A 23406-nucleotide genomic window follows, 5' to 3' on the forward strand; every position below is an offset into this window, starting at 1 on the left:
TCCATCTGCATCACACCCTCAGAAATAACAAACCCCAAAAATGACACAGTAGGCACATGAAACTCACATTTTCCAGCTTTCACAAAAAGGTTGTTGTCTAGGAGTCTCTGAAGAACCTGCCTAACATGTTGGACATGGGTCTCCTCATCAGGAGAGAAGATGAGGATATCATCCAAGTACACAAACACAAAAACATTTAGCATATCTCGAAGGACATCGTTCACAAGAGCCTGGAACACGGCAGGGGCATTGGTTAAACCAAAAGGCATCACAAGGTATTCATAGTGTCCTGTAGGAGTGTTAAATGCTGTTTTCCACTCATCCCCTTCCCTGATTCTAACCAGGTGATATGCATTACGCAAGTCCAGTTTAGTGAAAACTTTTGAGCCCTGCAGCAACTCAAAAGCAGTGGAAATCAAGGGAAGGGGATACCTGTTCTTAACAGTGATTTCATTCAACCCCCGATAGTCTATGCAAGGCCGAAGAGACTTATCCTTCTTCTCCACAAAGAAGAATCCAGCCCCTGCTGGTGAAGAGGAAGGTTTAATGATTCCGGCTGCCAGTGCGGAATCGATGTACTCCTTCATAGCCTTCATTTCAGGTGTGGAGAGGGAGAAAAGACGTCCTCTAGGTGGCATGGTACCAGGTAGCAGATCAATGGCGCAGTCATAGGGGCGATGTGGCGGTAAAGAAGCCGCCTTGGTCTTGCTGAAAACCTCTTGTAGATCCGCGTAACAGGAGGGAACACCAGCCAGGTCCACAGGAAGACTACCAGTTTCCTCAGTAACTGTGACAGGAACGGGCAAAGCCTGTTTCTCAGAAAGACAGTAATGTTGACAGGCATCACCCCAGGAGAGGATCTGACCAGAGGACCAGTCAATATGGGGGTTGTGAGTCTTGAGCCAAGGAAGTCCTAAAAGAAGTGGATGGTGGGGTGCATTAACCAGGTGGAAGGAGAGCTTCTCCGAGTGTACATTGCCGAAGGAGAGCGAGATCTCAGGAGTGTGGTGAATTACTTGGAAAAGATGGCGTCCATCTAGGGCACTTGCCTCGAGGGGTTCATCTAGAGACACAGGAGATATCCTCAGTCTCTTAGCCAGTTCATAGTCCATAAAATTAGCGTCAGCCCCAGAATCAATTAATACAGGTTGCAAAAGGGAAACAGAGGCAGCCTGTAGAGTGGCTGTGGGGAACAGCCGCATTGTCTTAGTAGAAGTGAGTGCGCTACTCACCAGGCTCTCACGACTTCTAGAGGCCCCACCACGACGGATGGGACAATTGGCGAGGAAGTGACCCATCTGTGCACAGTAGATGCAACAACCCTCATCCATACGACGCTGACGTTCCTCCAAGGAAAGCCGGGTGCGACCCACCTGCATGGGCTCTGCCGGGGGAACAATAGGTGCCTCCGTCGACCCAGGTGGTGTCCTGGAGGACTCAAAGTTCATCTGAGGACGACTAGGAACTTGAGGGAAGTGAGGAAATGAATGGGAAGAGAGGCGAGATCTCTGCCGTTCCCTCAGTCGTTTGTCCATCTTGGAGGCCAAGGCAATGAGAGCCTCGAGTTCTGAGGGTAAATCCAGTGGTGTGAGATAGTCCTTGAGTGTTTCAGACAGTCCATTAAAAAAGGCATCACACAGAGCAGCTTGGTTCCACCCACTGTCAGACGCTAGAGTGCGAAACTCAACGGCATAATCTAAAACTGTGCGCCTCCCTTGCCGTAATGCAGCTAAGGACCTGGCAGCCTCACGGCCCGGAGAAACAGTCTGAAAAACTTGTGTAAGAGTCCGGATGAACAAGGGAAGAGACTCACAGATTGCTGAGCGACGACTCCACTCAGCAGTAGCCCAAGCCTCGGCTCGCCCTGACATGTGGGAGATCATATAGGCAACCTTGGCTCTGTCTGTAGAAAAGGAGGCCGCCTGAAACTCAAAGTGAAGTTCACATTGAGCAAGAAACGAGCGACAATCTCCCGAATCCCCAGAGAATTTCTCCGGGCTGGAGAGATGAACGTGGGGATTCAATCCCAACCCTGGAGGCGGTGAAGATGGCTGGGGTTCTGCATCCTGAGTAGCTGGGGGCGAAGCAGAACTAGGAGAATCAGATGACTGAGGCCCACGCTGAACATGGTCGACCAGGAAATTTAGCTGAGACCCCAAGGCCGAGAGCATCTGCCCCTGGTGCTCTGTCATCTCCCTCATCTCTTGACGGAGAGCATTAAGTTGTTCCTCTTGATGGAGGATCCGCTGCCCCTGGGCTCTGAGGGCAGACCGGAGGTGATCTGAGTCTGCGGAGTCCATAATGTGGCCAGATTGTACTATCAAGCACACGGCAGGACAGGACTCCAAATGCAGAACTCAAACACAATCAAAGTTCAGGTCCTTTATTACAAGCAAAAGTCCAGTACACGAGTAGGCAGTCCGATAAGGCAACAGTGTCCAAAGGGAATAGGCGAAAATCCAAAATCAGATAAACAGGCAACGGTCAGGAACACAAGAAGTCAAAAACAGGAAACAACGCTGGAAAGCTGACACGAGGGACAAGACAATCTGGCAACTGCCAAGAAGAAGAGACGCTGACTAAATACACCTAGACAAGGAGATAACGAGACACAGGTGAAACACATAAGGGCGGGGACAGTAATCAAGACAAGGAAGTAAAGAGAACTGGAGTAACCAAGGGACAGGAAACAGGAAGACAAGACAAAAATACCAAAATAAAACAGGAAACATTCAAACCCTGACAAAATCTGGTCACAGTATGTAGCTACAAAGTAAAATAAAATACCAAATAAATACAATTAATTGAGTAGCACTCTTCATTATTTTAAAAAGTTATATTGTCATTGTGTTACATTTGTCTTTTTTTAAAACTAAGACCAGTAAGTTTCCCCTGGTTGGTCGTAGTGATTAACAGGATTCATTGTTACCTGAACACAAAAGACATGCTGACATTGCTCACCACTACTCAAAGAATGGAGAAGCTGAGAAAGGTTAATATTTTCTTAAACATGGGACCTATGACCCTGAGACTATTAATTGTGCTAATTTTCCCATAGTTTCTATGATAAACTCTAACCTAGCTACCAGCAGTTGAATAGGGAAAACAATGGATAAATACATTGCTCTGGAAATTAACTATATGTGGCAACAAGAGTCTGTAAACTCAGTAAAAGCTCACAAGTGAGCCTCTTTGTATCTGTATGTGTGAATGCACTGTAAGGGGTCAGACCTGCCACTGATGATGATACCTTCTTTTCTTATAGGTGGTGCAGGTTAACAGGTGTAGAACAGCTCTCCTGTGAAGAATCTGCTGAACGTGACCAAGTGAGTCTGAGTGATTTACAAGAGTTTAGGTACTTTGCATTTAAAAAAGAAGCTTTTAAGCTGATTCAGTTGTACCAATTTTTTTTTCATGAACTGGAGGAAGACATCAATTTTCACACACACACACACACACAGAGAGAGAGAGAGACACACAGGTAGAGTCTAAGGTCTTTGCTGCTTATTTCTACAGTCTCTCTGAAAGGAAGCATATCTGCAGGGAGCAGAGGCCAGGGCGCACACACAATCCCAAGTTCCTGAAGAAGTGCTGTGTCAGCAAGGGGCTACTGTTTACATTTACACGCACATACACAGAAACACACACACTTACAGCATCTTCGGCTTTCAGAGCAGCGAGGTGGTGTGAACAGGAGGAATTATTCTGTTGTGGACTTGAGATTCACATAAATCTAACTCAGCATCATTGGTCCTTTATTCAACTGTTACCCTCCTTTTGCTGCAATGAGAAAATGTCCAGATCAACAAATAATTCATTCCAATAGCATCTGGTCTTCAACTGCTTTATGTCTCTAACCACAAAATCTGTAAGTGGGGCTGGGTTATATGTAGGTCAGGCAAGAAAAAATTCACTGCACAATACCCTCAAATAAGTGTCAGGGCAACACTAAAAGAGATTTTCATTGGAAGTAAATATACATTTACTGTACATCACTTTTCTCTTCCTATTATGATAACAAAGACACAATAGTTTGATTTAAATGCCTTTGATAAAATGGTCTTTCTGTAATTAGTCATTATATATGTCATTTTAAGAATGCTGTAAATGGGTTACTTTTCTGCTGTTTAACTAAACAATGAACTGACTAATTGTTGCAGCTCTTACTGATAAAGATACTTTTAGTATTAAAACCAGCTAATCTACTTTTTTACTTATCGGTTTGCATGCACGTTAAAATACTGGTCAGATTTATTGGTAAATAACAATAGTATTTATTTATTGGGTGTATTGAGATTACATATAATGCAACTGGTCTGACAACAGAGTGTTCATTGCACACATGCTTGAGCGCAGTAGCAGAGAAGAAATGAGATCTGTTTTTGTGACAGTCGTATTCACTGTAGTATCAATATTCAAATCGACACACACTTCTCCTCTGGTCAGTATCACTGAAATGAAAAGTAAGTACAAATCCTGTCCATTTAATACAGTTTTATTTGTTTTGTTTTGTTTTTAGCCAAAGCGCAATTAATTTGAAAACATTTGTTTTACTGATTAAACTATAATGAAAAGTTTGTCAAAGTCGTTACGCCCCTGATCAGTGAGATTCCACTCTTATTTTTGATGACAGATTCGATCCTCCTGGGCATGGATGATAACAGTCTTACACAAATCTGTGGAGAGATGTTCTGACATTCCTCACAGATTATTCTTCCCAGCGGCTCTTTGCTGGAGGGCTTTTGCTGCTCTACTCTCTGCTTGAAAATACCCCAGTGATGTTCTGTTGGATTCAGGTCAGGGGACATACTTGCCCCAGGTCATAGCTTTCACTTTCCTCTGCTTTGAAAACCTCCATGTTTCATGGTCGGCATTGTGCAGTCACTGTGGTGGTCCTGGCCAGGTCCACACCAAACATACTGGACCCCATCTGATCCACACAAGTTTATTTTGGTTTCATCCGACCAAAGAATGTGCTGCCAACATTCATCAGGCTTCTTTTCATGTTCCTTGGCAGAGTTTAATCTTGCAGTGTTATGCAGTTTTGTGAGCAATGGTTTTCCTCTTGGATGCTGTTTCCACAGATAATCCTTGTGCCAAGTCAGAGGCACCTACCTGTCAGGATTTCAATGGAAGGTTGTGTAAATAGTGAATTGTGTGTGGTGTCATTTTTTCTAGGACGACCACTGCGCTTTCTGCTATTGGTAGTACAGTCCTTCCTGTAGACCCTAACCACTGCTGCAGCTGTGTTTCATCTTATGCTTAGTAGCCTACTGATGCTCTTGTACCCTCGCTCATCTTTATGAAGTCGCACAATCTCGTTTCTTACTTGTTCAAGCAATTCCTTACCATGTAGAGCCATTTTCTGCTGAACACAACCCTGAACAAGACAGAGATGGCTTTGGTGTTCACGCAATTAGCGTTAATTGGAAATCACAGGTGTAATTAAAAATTGTTGCAGTGATGATCACAGGTAAACTAATTTTTGTTGCATTGAGGTTGCACTTTGTGGCCTGTATTTTCAATGTGGTGTTTATTTTTAATTGTACATCAGAACACCTTACACTTCAACTTTTTATCCCATAGTATTAGTATTATCAGTACTATATAAGGATGTAGAAAGTCAGGGGTTTGGACAACTGCCTCTCTAAGCACAGCCATTTTACAGTACCATCAAAAGGACGTTAAATATTGTTGTCTCTGGGACAATGTCCATCTCATCTTCCCTGTCACCTTTTCCAGTATTCCTCTCTATGCTTTTCCATCTCTTTCTAGTTGCAGCTGCTGCCGTTTTTTCACACCAGCGCGTATCCTGCGTTCATTCTTCTTCTCCCCTGTCGGTAAATTCTGAATGAAAAACAAAAGTGGTCCGTGTCGTCTTTCCTAACGCACGACCGGGATCTGGTGACCAAGTGCACACCCACACAGTCACACCCACATGCACGAACACACAACAGGCAGCGGAGAAGAGATGAAGGTGGAGAATCTGAACCCTGAGAGGTGCAAAAAAGAGGAAATAAGAGCGGGAGACAGAATGGCACGCACAGCGTGGCATTTAAACAGGATTTCCTCTCTGTACCTTGTCTTCCCTCTGCTCTTTCTGTTTACATAAGGAGAGACTACTTCACATAGCTTGTATCAGTATCCAAGAGTGTGTTTGTGCATGGGTATGTGTGTGTGTGTGTGTGTGTGTGTGTGTGTGATTATGATACAATCAAACATTTAAGTCAGAAGATAAAGTTTCTCACTGGATCTTAATGTGTTTGCTGGAGGTGTGACTCAATGACTTTCTTAAAAACAGCTTTATGATCACCTAAACTTTCCCTTAAGTGAATGCCTTCTCATAGTTTTTTTTGGCACCAATCAAATTTAAGAAATAACAGTGATGAAGATAGTAAACTGCATAGACAATTTTGGAGTCACTGAACAATATCCAAGCATTATCATCCTCTGTTGTGCTCCTCTGTTGTGTCAGCAGACTGTCTTCCTGTGGCGTTTTAGCCAAAAGGTGATGGATGTCTCTGGCCACCTCTTTGCTCCCTCAGGGGGAATTTCATAAAACACTTAAGACACTATCACAGTCAGCAGGCCTGAGAGAAAACATCATATTTCCTTTTTTTTCTTACCTCAGGTATTCTTATCATTTTAGCTTTGTCTTCATTTTCCCTCCTTTGCCTGCTCTGACTCCTCTGTCCCAATCTTTTATCAGCTGTCAAAGTTTTTTCTTTTTACTGATTGTCTTATACAGCACGCCTTGTAAAAAAAAAAAAAAAAGTTGGGAGGGCATGGTGCGGCGACTGTCCATTATAAGGAACTAGCATAGGTCTTTATCTTACCCTTATAGCTCAGCAGGGTTGGTGAAGAAACCAAGGAATCCCACACAACAAGGTTATGTTTTTTATTTAATGGTGGTGTGATCGACAGTGTGCAGGATTCTTTGTTTTTTTTCACACACAAGAGTTTTTGAGTTAATGAGTTTTTGAGGTTCTAGTCTATATAGGATGTAAAATCTCAGAGGGTAAGTCTAAATCAAGTCACAATTCTTCATTAGGAATTCAAAAGAAGGCCAGTAAACTTACCTTTGTGATAACAGCTATGATCAACTCAGTACGTAGACCTTGTAATTCATTCATTAGGATGTTTTTCTATGCAAGACTTGACTCTTGCTGTGTTTAAATTTTTATTATTGTTCTCAAAACTTGACACTTTTCTGTTCTTGCTTTCAAAATTGAAGTTAAGTCTTTTATGGAATCAAGTTTCAAGTAAATCAAATTTCTGAGACTTGTCCATGTCAAAGTAATATCAGACTGAAAAACAGTTTTTCACTGGCCTCTCTGGTTCACAGTTTCAGGTCTGTGTCACTCCTGATCACACCCCGTATCCCTGACAGGTGTGGTTGGGTGTGGTCACAGGTGTGCTCTGTTGGACCTGTAGCCACACTCAACAGTGATATCTCAGTGTATTACCGCACCCTGCTGTACGCCTCTACATTACTGCAGCAAAATGAGAAGGCAAACCACTGGAGATCAGGAAATATAACTCAAGTGCTCATTTTTGCAACTGTCCCCTTTATTTATTTTTGACCACCTGGTGGCAGCAAAACAAGCTGTAACACAACACTGACATGCATATGTTACCTTAAAGTGTTGATGTGACAAACCTTTAGCTTTGTCACCTCCAGTGATTGACTGGCGGTTCTTTAGCTGCTATATGGTTCACTGGCTAATGGCTAATTTTGACTGTCAGGCATTTGGTTCTGGGTGAGTAGTGTATACTGATTTTATCACAGCTTTTTGCTCCCTGCCCATGGTAGTAGTAATGATACTTATTGTTAATTGTTAAAAACACTGCCCAGTGTGGCTTTAAATCTTGAGCTGAGTCAAGTCTCACATTCACAGCTCTGGTAATTAGTCACATTTTGGCAAAATTATGAGGGTTTTTGTTTTATTTGGACACAAGTACACTGAAAAAAGTGATGCTTTTTAAGAACACAGTGAGCAGCATGCAAGTGAGTTTTAATTTGGATGTGGTTTGTTTTTTTTTCTACTTCTCTAACTGGAGTGAAAATTGGCCACCGTTGCAATCCACTGCAGCTGAGTGAATTCAATGTACAGTACAGGAACAGCAGCCATTACTGAGAAAACGACAAACTTTTACAACCACCTTTCAATTACTCCAAAGACAGATTTTGGGCAGCGTATGCCTCCAAAGTTAAACAAGTACAGTGCAGAGCCTCTGGAGTTGAGCTACTGCATATAGAATTGATGGGGAAATGTGTTTGAAGAAAACAAAGCTAATAATAGTGCTCCAGTACCTGCAGACCACAGCACTTGGGGGTGTCTCGAGGGGCTGCTGCTTCAGATCGAGGGTTCCTCCCGATGTGTGTGTGGGGGTGTGAGTGTGTGCGGTTTCAGGGAGGGGTGGTGGTGGTGGTGGTGGTGGTCAGTGTGCTGGGTCAGAATGCTGGCGAGGTACTTTCACAGAGTTTCAGAGACGCACTGATCGATAAATGCTTTAAATAGGGACACAAATACCTGCACACAGCATTAATCTCAATAGCTGGATCCTATTTAAGAAGGAAGCATTTTGCTGAATAGATTGGCTGAATGGCGACCACACACAGGTACAGTAAGTGGTTGGAGAGGCCCAAACGCCACTCAGTGCCTTCCCCTGTTGTTAATGAGCAATTGCTTAGGAGGGAAATCCAGACCTCAAACACACACAGATAGACATTGAAACTCGCATACACAATGTGGCATTAAGGTTTTTCCACACAGTGGCTTGAGTTTTTATTTATTTGTGCAATGTTAAATATCAAATGAGACAGAAGACACGCTACAACGGCAGTAGTAACAATAAAACACAACACATACTCCAAGAGGACATTTGTGTAGTATAAACTATAGTAAGATTTGTTATGAATATTCATGTTCTGCACAGGATGTATAAGAATAACTTTGATCCCCTGACTTTTCATGTAGTGCAACCATCAGGTCAAGTTTGCATTTTGTCCAATACTTAGGTTTATGTCCAAACAGGCTAGCTGCAGATCTAATGACAATCCCATCAGTAAACTGTCACTAATTTAACCCAATGCACAGCCAATATCAACTGCTAGATATCTGAATAAGCGAGAACTGATGTTGCTCCTTCCCCTTGTCAGTGTTCAATAACTATCTCCTTCATCTTATAGAATCAATGATCAGGTTGTCACCTGTATGTGGAGCAAAAATCAGGAGTGAGTCGACCCACTCTGATCAAACTGTGTGTGTGTGTATGTGTGTGTGTGGCTGCCTCCAGGGGATTTGTGTCCATGGCCCGGGGCGTGTATAGTGGACAGCTTGCGGCTGGATTGATAGAGTGACGTCAGCGCGCCGCTACCTCTCCCAGAGGGCAGGATTAGTCGGGAGCAGCAGAGACAGCGCTCCGGTAATCTCCCGGTAATAAATGGGGGGTGGGTGGGGGGGACGCGCACGTTCGAAACGGCCAGCCCCGACTGATACCGGAGGCCCCCTGAGACTCCCCGAGAACATCATTGCATTTGAAGCATGATGGGTCGCTTCTGGACGCTGCAGCAAACCGACGCACCCCGGGCAGGTAAACGCAGCAGGTAAGCTGCGGGGACGCAGGGTGAACTCGTCTCAGGAGGATTTACCTTGGCAAGGTGTTCAAAGGCTGCGCTGCCTGTCTGTCAACAACTGCTGCTGTTTTATTTTTACTGCATGTGTCTGCCGTGTGTGTGCGTACAGGCTATAGGTTGCACTTGGGAGATTATGGCTGCTTGTTGACAAGTTTACAGTCCGTGCAAAATTAGGGAAAAGACGCCAATTTAAACTAACTGTAAACTATGTTTATTTAAATTTCAAACGTTTCTTCGGCTTCTTGCACTCACACAGAGTAGAGGCTCCTCTGCCGTACTTGTGGGTGTCAGGGATGCAGTGGAGGATCATGAACCCACATGAACTCAGCTCATCTGTTGTCGACCGACCTACTGCTGGCAAGGGTATTTATGACAGATTAGAGGAGACATCATAGGTGAATGACTTTAAATCTATCTATCTACCCATCTGTGACACAATGGGAAAAAACGGGAAAATGAATAACTGAATTTACAAACAAACATTAAATGATTAAGAATAAAACTCACAGTGCTGGTTTAAAGTAATCGGTGATGATCATTTTCAACACTCCCCAAACACTGTGGTGCTAATGTGCTAATGTAATAAGTGTTTTGTCTCACGATGATTACTCACTATTATATTACGCTCTATTTCTCCACCACCCTACACCGTATAGCCATGCTACTGCACAGGAAAGCCAGTGTATACCTAAATCTTGACTTGATGGTGCTCAATGTGCTGAGGCCCGAGGCGCACCTCTTTTTATGCACAAAGCCTAATTAAGTTTAATTGTTTTGCAACTAATATAACCTCAAATAGATTTTTTTTTCCATCTCTCTCTTTCCAGGACAGAAAATGAGGAGATGAGAGGCAGTGTGAGGAACTGACTTGTCGTGTCATGAGCCATAAAGTCTCTCTAGTCTATATAGTAGTACCTCTGGGCGTTTATGGTTTGGTTGTCACCTACTTGGCACCTGCCTCTTAATAACCAGATAACACCCATTATGCACCGCGTCTATGAGGGCTGATGGATACTAAAACCCACAGGCAAGTTTGTAACCGCCGTGTTACTTTTACCGCTACCGGTTTTCACTGTATGTTCACTTTATTTAACGGAGTGTTAACTCAGTGTGAGCTGAGGTCTAATAACCTGTAGTGATCCAGCGCGCGCTTCCTCCACTGTCACCTCTGAAGTTTACGCTCCTTGTTGGGTTGTCCGGTTGTATGCGTCTTCTGGGGAGATTTTCCCTTTTTCGTGTGTGTGTGTGTGTGTGCGTGTGTGTGTGTGTGAGGGAGAGAGAGAGATGTTTTTATACATGAGCTGCAAATGCTCAGTGAAAGGAGACAAAAGGGGACAATGAAAGTTTTGGTTCTGCGCCTCTTGGGTCAAACAGTGCAGGTATGTGGCGGTGTGTGTGTGTGTGTGTGTGTGTGTGTGTGTAGGCGGTGCGCTGACTCGGGTTGAGAGAGACAGTACCACTACCGGACACGAGTGAGTGAGAGAGAGAGGGAGGGAGGGAGATTACACTACGCGAGAGAGTGTGAGACAACAGTGCTGCTTGGAAATATGCGAGGCGGATGATTCTTGTGTGAGCAGCAGACACACCGTCGTGCGTCTTTACACTCGGAGATCACCCAGCCCTGATCTCCTCACCGCCTCTCTCTCTCTCTCTCTCTCTCTCTCTCTCTCTCTCTCCTTCCCCCTCTCTCTCTCTCTCTCTGTGTGTGTCTCTCTCTCTCCCTCTCTTGTTTGCCCCACAGCAGCTTCACCTGCGAAGCCACAGAGGTGGACAGCGGAGCTCCTCAGCGGACACTTTGCTGACCGAGAGACACAGGGACGGACCGACAGATACCTCAGTGTACTTTTACCATGGAGGAGAGCCCGGCAGAGTAACTTCAGGCTGCCCTACAGTATCCACAGGCAGACTGTCAGAGAGGAGACCGATCTTCACAATGACCCGTTAAATTCCTGCCGCCGATGCTTTCTTTGGAGAGTGGATTGACCATCTCCTAACAGCAGAGGAGACGAGCAGAGGCCTTTATTCGCTTATTTCAGTCTTCAGATGGACCGAGTGCCCTCGGCACTGGCCGCTAAGATGCGCTGGATCACGCTGGTGCTTGCCGGCTTGACTTTCTGGGGCAAAGTGACTATTTGTAACTGTTTCGACTACGAGGAGCCAGACTATGACTATTATGAAGAGGAGAGAGCGGAGACCATTGACTACAAGGACCCATGCAAAGCCGGTGAGTCCTGAATTCACTCTGTTCATGCTTTTAATTTAATTAAGAGAAACACGAGAAAATAAGTATTATTGCTCTTGCCGAGCGCACTGGCCCTGAGGTGGCACGTGTATGTGTGTATGAGATGACAGCGCGCGCGTGTATGTGTATACGTGTGTATGTGCACCGGTCCAAATGCCCCTCTATCCCCAACCTTCATAAACACATAAGTCAGTGTCCCTGGTGATCCGGTGGGTGGATGCCACGTGCAGCCCGGTGACGGTCCTGCTAAGCCCGTTTCCCCCTGAAGATACACTTTTCACTGCAGCACACACATTTTCAGCGCGTGCATCACCTGTAGGCGGAATTTTGGTTCTGATAGTGGCATAAATGTAAATGGACAGTCTGTGCACGCGCGTGTAAATGTGTTTGCGCGAGTCCAGATGTTAAATCAATCGTCAGCAAAGATGAGAAACAGCTGGACTTAACTGTACCAAAACATGCACTGATGCTCTCTCTCCCTGTCTCTCTCACGCACACACACGCTGTGATAAAATTTTTGTAGGACATTTAATGGCAGGCTGGGTGCTGTTTGGTCTCATAAGACATACAGTAGATGGGTGTGTGTGTGTCTGTGTAGCTGTATATATTAGAGGCAACATCCATGCAGCTACATTATGATGTCCATTGTGGTGACCAACTGCCCACAATGATTTATAGTAACTCCTATACTATCTAAAAACATTTTTTCCCACAGTATATTATAGATTTTTTTTATAGGTGTGTGTGTGTCATGTCTGGTGTCTTTGCAAACTCCACCCAAATGAACTAATGTTTTTGACACACAGCCTGGAGATTCACTTAAGATTTTACACAGTACTTGTATTAAAGTAACCATCCGTGCTTTACTTCTTTATTACACATTGTATGTGTTGATTTTATGTTTTGGTGTTGCCTACTATCAAATCCAGTCTGCACAGGGCTGGGTAAATCTGAAATGTTTTACAAAGGTGTGATTAGATGTCTGAGTTTCTGTACTGGCACCAAAAACACTAGTTTTTCCAGTGTCTTACATCAGTACTTTAGTACCTTAAGAATTAAAGGCTCTTTTCCTTTTAATGAAATATGTGGATTTTCCCAGCGCATCAATGTGTATCATCTTAACATGGTACAAGAATTTTCCTAAATAAACTGCAGGCTAAAATTAGCAAAGAGTTATGATTTAGGTCAGGAAATATCTGCCCAAAGAATAAATACACAGGACCAAACATCAGAACAGGCATTCAGCGTCAACTTTTGATGCATGGAGGAATCATCTCCTCTCCTCTCCTCTTCTCTTCTCTCCTCTCACTTTTTTAATATTAGCACCACTTTGCCTGCTGTGTGTGCAAGAGAGTTGCAGGAGAAATATTGTGGTGTTGTAAAACCAGTAAGCATCTTCTTGAGTCTAGATTCTTGTTTTGGTTACACCCCTAAGACTTGGCGTGTCTATGTGCATGTGTGTTTGTGTACTCATATGTTAATGCTTGTTTTAATGGCACTTAATGTTGTCTGTGATGACACATTGGACTGATAAGAACTCCACCCAGAGCACCAAGCGTCCACACACTGACCAACACACATTCCTCACATACCAAATACACAAATCTGACAACCCTGGACACTGGCCAGTGTGTGTGTGTGTGTGTGTGTGTGTTTGCTCATGTGCATGTTACACTGATCTCTGTGTGGGTGATTTTTATGTTGTTACTGCAGTCCCATGACTCGGTGGCTTTTAGTTATGCTAAGAACTTGCTGTGTGTGTGTGTGTGTGTGTGTGTGTGTGTGTGTATGTTTGGATATGAGCCCGGCAGGTTACAGGGAGACAGTCAGTCTACATATATTTGACTAACTGAGCGACTCTTGTAGGTTAAAATAACTGGGTGAGAAAACACCAGCCATGTTCTTATTTGCTGGAAATATTAGTGTACATAAGGAATGCATTTAGAATGGCAAGAAAACGTAAGTGAACCCTTTAGTATTCCATCCTAAATACATGATTCAAACATTCACAGTGTAGGCTGGAAAGAGCATGTCAACCCCCAGGCTAATGACAACAACAAAAGCTAATTGGAGACAGGAGTTAGCGAACCTGGGGTCCAAGCAATGAAACCAGGTTGGAGGAGTAGTTCAGAGCTACTTTGACTCATAAAAACACAGGAGAGTCATGATCAAGAATTGCTGACTTTCATAAATGGAGAGGGTTACAAAGAAATCTCAAAGAGTTTAGATGTTCATTAATCCACAGTTAAACAAACTGTCCATAAATGGAGATGATTTAGTTCTGTTGCTACCCTCCGTAAAGGGGGCCACCCAGCTAAGATGACTCCAAAGGAGTAATGAGGTAAAAAAGAAGCCCAGAGGAACAGCTAAAGGCAGAAATGAATCACTGGAGCTGGTTAAGATCTCTGCTCATGACTTTACCATACACAAATCAAAGTGCAATGAGGAAGCGGCTGCTGAATTTTTTTAGGAAGAACATACAGTAGTATGTTTGGTGTAAAAAAAGTCACAGCATACCAACATGAAAACATGATCCCAAAGGTGAAGTACAGTGGAGGGAGCATCATGATTTGCTGCTTCTTTTTTGCCTCTGGGCCTGGATTATCAAGGTTAAATCAAACCCAAGGCTTCACTCAGTTTTTCCCACCAGCACAGTGAATATTCAATATGTGTGTTCAATAAGGACACGAAAGATTACTATTATTTATGTGTTATTAGCTTAGCACATTGTGTTTATCTTTACTTGTGAGTAAGATGAAGATCAGATCACATTTTATGACCAGTTAATGCAGAAACAATAATACAGAATTGTTGACACTGACATGCTTAGATTTCTCAGACTTAATGTCCACAAGTAAGAACAGAGAGCAGTAAATAACTTGGGGAAAAACAAGGGAGGAGAGCAACATGCGGCAAAGATCCCTGTCTGGACTTGAATGGGGATCACCAGTGTTACATGGTATGCATGTTTTGTTCAGATTAAATGCAAATCAAATGTTTGCCTCCATTTATTCATGCCAGTTGGAAAGCTTGAGCGCAGTCCACGCTTTTACAACAGCAACCAAGGGACAGACTGTGCGGACATTTGCTGGAGTTACTGTACCAAACAATATGCACATATGTGTATGAGACACACATATAGATTTCAGAACCTTTATTCTTATTAACATTTAGCTTTTTTTGCTCCTGTCTCTGTACATTAATGCTGTCACACACCTCAGACTCGTCACTCATGTTAAGTTGAAACATTTTCAAATCAAGTGGAAATTTCTCCACAGTTCACACCATCTGGATCATATCTGTCTGTTTGCTTCCTTTCATTAAGTTTTTATGCATTTGTGGCATTTCTGTTTTTCATTTTGTGTTCAGTCTAAATGCACCAGCAGACTGCAGGATTTACTTGATATTTCCTTCATTTTCATTCACCCTTTTCTCTATTAATAAAAACTATTAATTAATTTAATATTCTTATATTATCTTATATCATGACAAGCTTCTGAATCAGACGTTTATTGCATATAATCTGTATGTATATAGTGTTAGAGCTAGAGCTGAAATGAATGGTAAATTACTTGATTAGTTGACTGACAGAAAATTATTTGGTTGCAAAATAATCTCACTTAAAGGTCCATTTATTCACTGTTATGGAGCTTTTGGCCAAATCACAAGGTCCTTATCTGCAGATTGAGTTTTCTCAATTGGAAACTTCCCATGATTCAGACCATTTGTAAGACATTCCTTACTTTAAGATACATCAAGTCCATTCTTGATAATGGAAAGAGCTAATTAATCAATGGTCAATTTAATAGTTGATTGTTGTTACACCATATTAAGCAAACATTAACTGGTAACAGGTTCTCATGTGCAAGGATTTGCTGATTGTTCTGTTGTTTTATATAACTGCACATTGAATGCTTTTGCATTGTGGACTGCTGATAGGACAAAAAGACAGAGTCTGTACAGGCACATTTATGGATTTGCACATTTCTAGATGTTTGCACTGTGTGTGTTTTTGCTATTTTATGAACAGATTAATTAGTAATGAAAATAACTATTTGCACTCTTATCATCAGCCTTTTCTGTTGTCAGTGTGTAAAGTTGGTGGCTGTGTCTTTCTGTCTGTGTGTGTGTGAGTGTGTGCAGCTTGTAAGAAGTGGAAGCGCGACTCATTCCAGGCCTGACCCTGTGGCATCGGTCTGAGTGGTTGGTATTCCGCCTCCTGTTTTTGCTGGGAAAACACAAGGGGAATATTTGGCTGGCTGCTTATCTCCTCCGAGTCCCGCACTGGTAGACAGGAGAACACACACTTCCAGGCCTTTGTGAAGTGATTTCCCTACGCGAACACACACAGGCACACACACGCACACACTCGGTACACACACACATGCAGAGCTCCCTCCATTCACCCGCGCTTATCTCTTCCTGGTTGTCTGCATCCTGCTGCTCAGCTGGAGATGACACACACGCGCGCACATGCACACACACTTGTACAGACGTGCACGAGCTCCTACACTCACTCAAGAGTCATTCATGCTTCCTTCCAAATCACTGTTCTCATAAAATGCTCACACATGGAGCAAAAGCTAAACAAACCTCAGTGTCCGAATCAAGCTGTGGGTCGATTCTTCAGGAGCGACCCAAGAGGCCGACTCTCTTCTTCAAATACAATAGTGGTGTATCATAGGAATGTGTAGTAACAGTATGTACAATACATAATGTGCATTTTCTCATGTACACATGTCTCTCAGCTTAGATGTTACAGCCAGGCATTTACAGTAAGAGCTGTGTGTTATCTCCAGCTGAGCACTGCAGAAGGGGAGTTTCTGCAGTTTAAGTAATTCGGTAATTTGCATCTGAGCTCTTATGATTTCAAAATAGGGGATTAATGACTCTAAATTAGCCGTAGGTGTGAATGGTTGTCTCTCTCAATGTGTCAGCCCTGTGACTAACTGGCGACCTTTCTAAGGATAGGCTGGGATAGGCTCCAGCCCCGGCTCTCGAGGATAAATGGATATAGCTGATAGGATGGATGAATGAATGGGTAGTGGTTTATTCTGTTCATTGTGTACTGCCTGGGAGTTTATATTCAGAAGCAACAGCAGTTACTGTGATAAATTTCTCCCAAATCCTGGGGTTTCCACACAGGGACTAGGAGGGCAGAGTCAGGTAAATAATAGTGATAGATAATAGTGATTTAATGCCAAGTTCATGAGCACTTGAATAACATTATATAACAGTTTCCTTGTAAAGCTTGAACTAGGACCTTGCACTTGAGGGACAATCTCCACCCCGCTGCCTACATGAAGTGGTTCACGTTTGCTGAAACGCATTCTGATGTGATGCAGATAAAACCCGGCTGCTAATTCTTAGTTGGGAGTAGAGATGGGCATTGTTGCAGTGTTATTGTGACTAATATCCACTCCAGATGGAGGCTCAGGGTCTCCATCAATGAGATTTGAGGATGCATTTTAAAGAGGTTTTGACAGAAATAAGGCTACCAGAACTCTAATGTCAGTATTTAAGTGTTTGTTTCTTCACTGGCTGATGGATACATTTTTGCTGAATGATAACTGCAGTAGAACCACTTTCTAAATCTACTGCAGTGGCCACCTTTGGTGTAAACTGTTCAAAGGTGCAGATATAATGCAAAACAAACATTTAATGTTTAATTTAATGTTTGATTTATTTGCACAAGTTTGATTACTTGAGTCCATGCTGTCTATGTTTACTTGCCACAGAGTTGGCAACAGATCTGTTGGTGTGACAGCTCAGATATTCTCCTCTTCTTTCTCCTGTCTGTGCGAAATGGGTAGGGGTCATGTAGTCTTGTGATAAGCTCACACATGTTTGCCTCACTTTGTGCCGTCTAGAGTGAATTTGCACATGTTCATGTGAAGGCATCTTCATTTACTTCATTTGAAGTTTGCTACACAACATTTGGAGAAGCCTGTAGATGACTGGGAGAATGTAGTGTGGTCAGATGAGACAAAAATGAAACTTTTTGGCAACTAGACGACATGCCATGTTTGGAGGAGAAATGGCTCTGCATATGACCCTATAAATACCGTACCTACAGAGAAGTTTGGATGTGGATGCATCATGTTATGGGGTTTCCTCTCTTCTCATGGTGTTGGCATTATCCAAATTATTGAATGGATGATGAATGGAGCCATGTACAGTGAAATCATTGAGAAGAATCTGTTGCCATCCACCAGGACGATGAGACTGAGATGCGGGTGGATCTTCCAGTTGGACAATGATCCAAAGCATACTGCAAAGGAGACTGTCAGCTGGTTCCAGGGGAAGAAAATAAAGGTGTTGGAATGACCCAGCTAATCATCAGATTTAAACCCAGTAGAACATTTTTGGAAGGAAACTGAAGATCAAGATTCCCCAGAATGGGCTAAAATCCCTACCTGAACACTGTGAGAAATTATCTTCTTTGTACTGGATGTGTCTTGAAGCTGTCATTGCAAACAAAGGCTTCTCCACCAAGTTAATTCCAAATAATTTTCAGTTTTTGTGTGCAATACTTTTTTCCTTTGTCATTCCACTTTATTGCACATAACGTTTTATGGATTGAAATATTATGATTTCTTTATGTGTAGTTTTATTGAGTTAATACCAATATCTGGTCTAAATTTCATCTGAATAGGTGCATTGGAAAATATGTTTAATGGAAAAACTGTTGGTTTGTTGAACACTTATTTCCCCCACTGTAATTGATTAGTTAAAATATGTTCTTCTGTTGTGGATGAGATCTGGTTTACTGTAGCTGATGGCTGTACTGTCTGTGAGCTTTGTTTTGAAGCAGAAAATGAAGTCAGGGAACGCTTCAAAGAAACAACACACAACCAGTATTTTGGTCTTTTCTAGATTCAGGTGCCACTTTAGTGACTGCCAGGTGCTCATACAGTGGTTTTGATAGAAGTTTAACCACCAGTTTAGTATTCTATGACCATGTGTATCTTAAACAGGTGTATGTGTATGTGTAAGTGCTCATGCCCATTTTCACTATATGCATGCTTTGGGTTTTTCAATCAGAGAGTGAAGCCCACCATGTCGTGACAGTTAGCTGCAGCTACTGTTCACCCCTTCCCCCATTCCTCGGTAGGAAGGAAACTAGAGCAATGTGTGTATGTATGTGTGTTTGACACTGTGGCTGCATTGTGTGTGTGTGTGCATTAGTGAGGGAGCGAGCAGTCTCACTCATATTATATTAAACAGGATTTTCCCGAGCAGAGTGCTCCTGCCACTGAGCTTCCGAAGTCTTCCTCAGGATTCCCGCCTCAGCACAAACTCTGTGGCCGTGCTGAGAGCCGACTGTTTGTTTTGGAGCGTCATTGTTCCGGAGGTGCAGAAGCCATGAGTCAGCACCGCCATCACTCCGCCCACCTGCCACGCATTGCTCAATTATTAAATGTCTGGGTGCTTTTATGTCACCTGGCTTTTCCTGATGGTATTTATAGCAGCAAAACTCATTCGCAAACACCCATTATTGGCTGAGAAAAGCCACCTGCTCCTGACAGTCAAACTCAAACTTTTTTTAATCTGCCTCCAACTATTGTCAGAACACAGCCGTGACACACAGCTACACACTTTTAGCTTGCTCTTCTATGTTATTTAACTCCTATAGAAGCGAACGTTTGTGTAGGAACAAGCCTTAACTGTGTGTGACATAAAAATGAAAATAGACAATATTCCATGTGGAGCTGATGCACAATAACCAATTGGCTACTTTACTACTACAATAACAATAACAAGTACTATACTATATACTAACTACTATAACAATCGAAATCCTCATTTGAAACAAAGATTCCCACTTTGTTTCTACCGTACTGTTAGAAGCAACATGAACCACTTTATGTTATACTGCTGGCCACAGTATTTCAGGGTATTAAGGAGAAAGTGAGCAGTTTACCAGTGATTGTGTAAGCATTTCTGTAAACTGCTCACTTTCTCCTTTTGAAACTGCTTTATGTATTTACATAACTTAACAAAATCAACTGGGATTCAGGCAAAAAATGACCGAGAACTCAACAAGTCAACATGTTTCCAACTTTTGGCTCCGGACAGCATGATCTGTCAGTTCCTATTTGTGTTAGACCTGTGTGTAGCCTGATTTTTTACATCAAGCATGCAAATGTCTATAGAGCAGAAGGTGGAAACAGCATTATGTCAAGCGTTAACCATCCTACAAACTGGCTATCTAGACTGCTATGAAATCGTCTGAATGTATTTTAATTTAGGCTCAGAGGTAAAAAGAAACAAACCAGAGCCAACATAAAGAGAAAAAGAACAGTTTTCTATGCGCTGTTTATGTTTTTTATTAGGAAAGAACAACTCTAAAACAAACATGTACCTGCTTAACAAGGTTGATTAGTTTAGTTGATTAGTTTGTTGTATATGATAGAAAATGTGTAGTTTGTGTGATTGAAAAAAGTGAAACTACAAACTTAAAAATATGATATGATAATATATAATAATTTACAAAAATTCAGTTCATTCAATGGTGTTGCACAGCTGGCGATGAAGGCCTCTTTCACCAAAAACATTTTTGCATATTACAGTAGGAAAAGCATAGGTGTATATAATAAAATGAATGATGGCTGAATTCAGTTTAACTGCTTCAGTGTCAGGGTCCTGGTATTGTGTATGTTGCCTCACTGTCACACTGTCACGGCATACTGAATTGAATGGAACCATTCTAAATGTTATTAGTAACACCTGTGCGTCTTCATGCCCGCTGTGAATCAAAGTGGGAGTACCTGAGCAGCGATATGAAAAACATCCAAAGAATGTCAATGAATGATATCTTCTAAAGGCAAACTTTCCTCTGCTTCTTGATGGTTTGAAACTACCTTAAAAAAAATCTGACAGCTGTTACAGATTTGATGTCTTGACCTGATTTATTAACTAATCTTTTCATGAAACTCACTACTCAGCGTAATCATAATGAAATCAATGTTACTTTAAAAATAACTCTCTTACGAAACTTTAATTTGATCTTGACATGTTAGAGCCTGCTGACACACTGGGCCACTGGGTGCACACCCAGGGCACCCTGATGGTAAATCGAGACATGATCGTGTCCCGTCACATTGTCTGGCCAAACCCATGACCTGCCGGAGAAGAATCTCAGTGTCACAGTAATGTGATTAGAGGGTTACACCACTTCTCTCTGTGTGTGTGTCATATGATATTATGTTATTCTGTCTCATACTGAACATTTCTTTGCTTGTTATCCCCTTCAGTTTATGTGGCATAGCACTATTTTAAGTGTGCTGTTCTTTTGAAGTCGCAGATGTTTCTTTTTACTGCGCTATGAATATTATAATTATCTACTTTTTATTTCAGTTACAGTGCAATAAACATGGAATGTTTTTACAAAACAGCTCAATACTTTGAATTCTTTTACCTTTACTGTAGGTGATCTTTACTCAAGCCATTTTAGCTCTACTTTGTCTTCAGTATGATGTTTTGGTACTCTCCACTTCAGGCACTATATATCCTATTTTATTCTAGCATTTTTGGTCAAGAGCACACTCATGTTTGTTTATGGTGATTGGTGTATCAAAAATGGAAAAAGATGAATAGTTCTACTTGGTAACTGATGACAGGCTGACAGCATATTCCTGCTAATTGGATTTGTTAATGATAAGTCTGGGCTTTGTTTCTGGGTCGTTTTAGATGTCCAGTTGTTCGCCTGACTGCTCTACCATCTGTTTTTAACTGTGTTCATGCATGAAGAAACTTTGCCTACCCTAGTCTGCAGACAAACACACACACACGCAAACGCACAGTGTGCTGGAGGTAAACACAGTGATGTGTCAGTGTAGAGGTGTGTAATTGGGTCTTTGTCTGTGTTTAAGCCAGTAAAAACGTATGATTAGTGTTCGTGCGTTGTTGTGTTTTGGGGTGTATGGACCTATGACATCACAGTCACACCATCCTTAACTCCTCAGATGCACATTGAACATCTGTTAAAGAAGAATTGGAGCAAAAATCCAAGCTAAACTTGGCTATGTTACTGGTGATTTGAAAGGTGTGTAATTATCACAGTTTCAGGTCAGTTTCACAGACACTTCATGATTATTTCACCTTGTGTCACAGAAATTTAGATTATCTCCTTCTCTCTATCTGTCTCTTACACATATTTTCAGGAGGGTGGAGGTGTGAACTTTTTGAACTTGGACTAAGCTCCTACATTTTTTGTATTTTTTTCCTCTAAACGCACATTTCTGACCAGTGACATTACTGACTCCAACATCTCCTTACATTCCAACACCTTACAAAGCGAAGTAGCACATCCTTACTCCACTTTACATGCTCACAAAGAAAACTATTAACTGAAACACAATGGACAGTAGAGGCTGTGGACTGCTTAGTCTCACAGCAGTTATTTTGGATTCCAGTCCTGATAAACCACTCATGTAGCATCATTCTGCTCAGTATCCCTTTGGATCGCTACACCTCATTGTGTATGTCCAGTTCCAACATGTCAAAGCAGAGAACGGTATTCTCTTTATGGAGGTTGGGGGTGGTGGATGAGTGTGCAGCACATCTGACTTTCACGTGGGCAAGTGGAATGCACGTTAGATCACAGATCTGCAATCAAGGTTCACCTTTATACTGACTGTAACCGTGATCTTTCCCTAACCTTAACCAAATATTTTAGTTGCTTAACCTTAATCATAGTTTATGTACCACAACCATGATCTTTCCCTAACCTTGACCATGTTGTCATTGGCCATAAAAAACAATGTAATTGTCAGGACATTACATTTCAGATATAATTTTCAATTCAGTTATAATTTTGAAGACACATGACAATACACCGTAGACCTCTTTTATACTACCAACGACCCTGTTGGTCCTGCATATACTGGTTTGTGTATGTTGTGCCGCGCTCCCGTCATAGTGTACCGTCATGTAATTTAAACCGTCAGATATCAGGAATTTCTGACACTGATGATATCTCATCTACTCATCTCTACAGACATGTCTACAAACTGTTGGTAAATGCACCACCAGCAGTTATGAAGAAAATAGACAACAAAACTACCTAGGTTGTTCATCTGGTGAAGCTACAAGGTTAGCACTCAGGCTTAAGACCTTAGAATAAGGAGTGTTTTTCCTGTTCTTCTTATTCTGCCAGCACTGTATGAATGCAGCACTCAAGTGTTTAGATCCGGCTCCTGTACTGGTCAGAACTGCTGAAAATCCTATTAAACAAAACAAAACATGGCAGAGTAGAAATCTGATATGAGTTAGCCCCTGATGCATTTATTCAATACAAAAAAAGGAAAGGGATATTAAGCCAGGTGATACAGTGATACCTACTTAGGCTACCTCAAGTTTGAAGTTTTGTTTACAGACTAAGTAAATGTTTTTAATGTTCCCGGGGGCCAATGAATAAACTGGAATAGGAAATAAATCAAACAAAAGATTAGGAGGTAGATTCATCAGACTAGCCAGAGTGTGAGCTTGGATAGAATAGTGGGCACAGTTGTGCATTAGG

At 42.2% G+C, this 23406-nt stretch overlaps 1 protein-coding gene across 1 annotated transcript in view; it reads left to right on the forward strand.

Annotated features, from left to right (window-relative positions):
• Nucleotides 1–11179: 11179 nt before the first annotated feature.
• Nucleotides 11180–23406, forward strand: part of tll1 (tolloid-like 1) — a 44282-nt gene continuing 32055 nt past the window's right edge. Inside the window, 1 exon segment of the mRNA XM_018690909.2 lies at nt 11180–11864. Coding sequence (XP_018546425.1) covers nt 11684–11864 — 181 coding nt within the window. The 5' untranslated portion in view covers nt 11180–11683.

This window comes from Lates calcarifer, linkage group LG5 (assembly GCF_001640805.2).
Source record: "Lates calcarifer isolate ASB-BC8 linkage group LG5, TLL_Latcal_v3, whole genome shotgun sequence".
NCBI classification, from domain to species: Eukaryota; Metazoa; Chordata; class Actinopteri; family Centropomidae; genus Lates; species Lates calcarifer.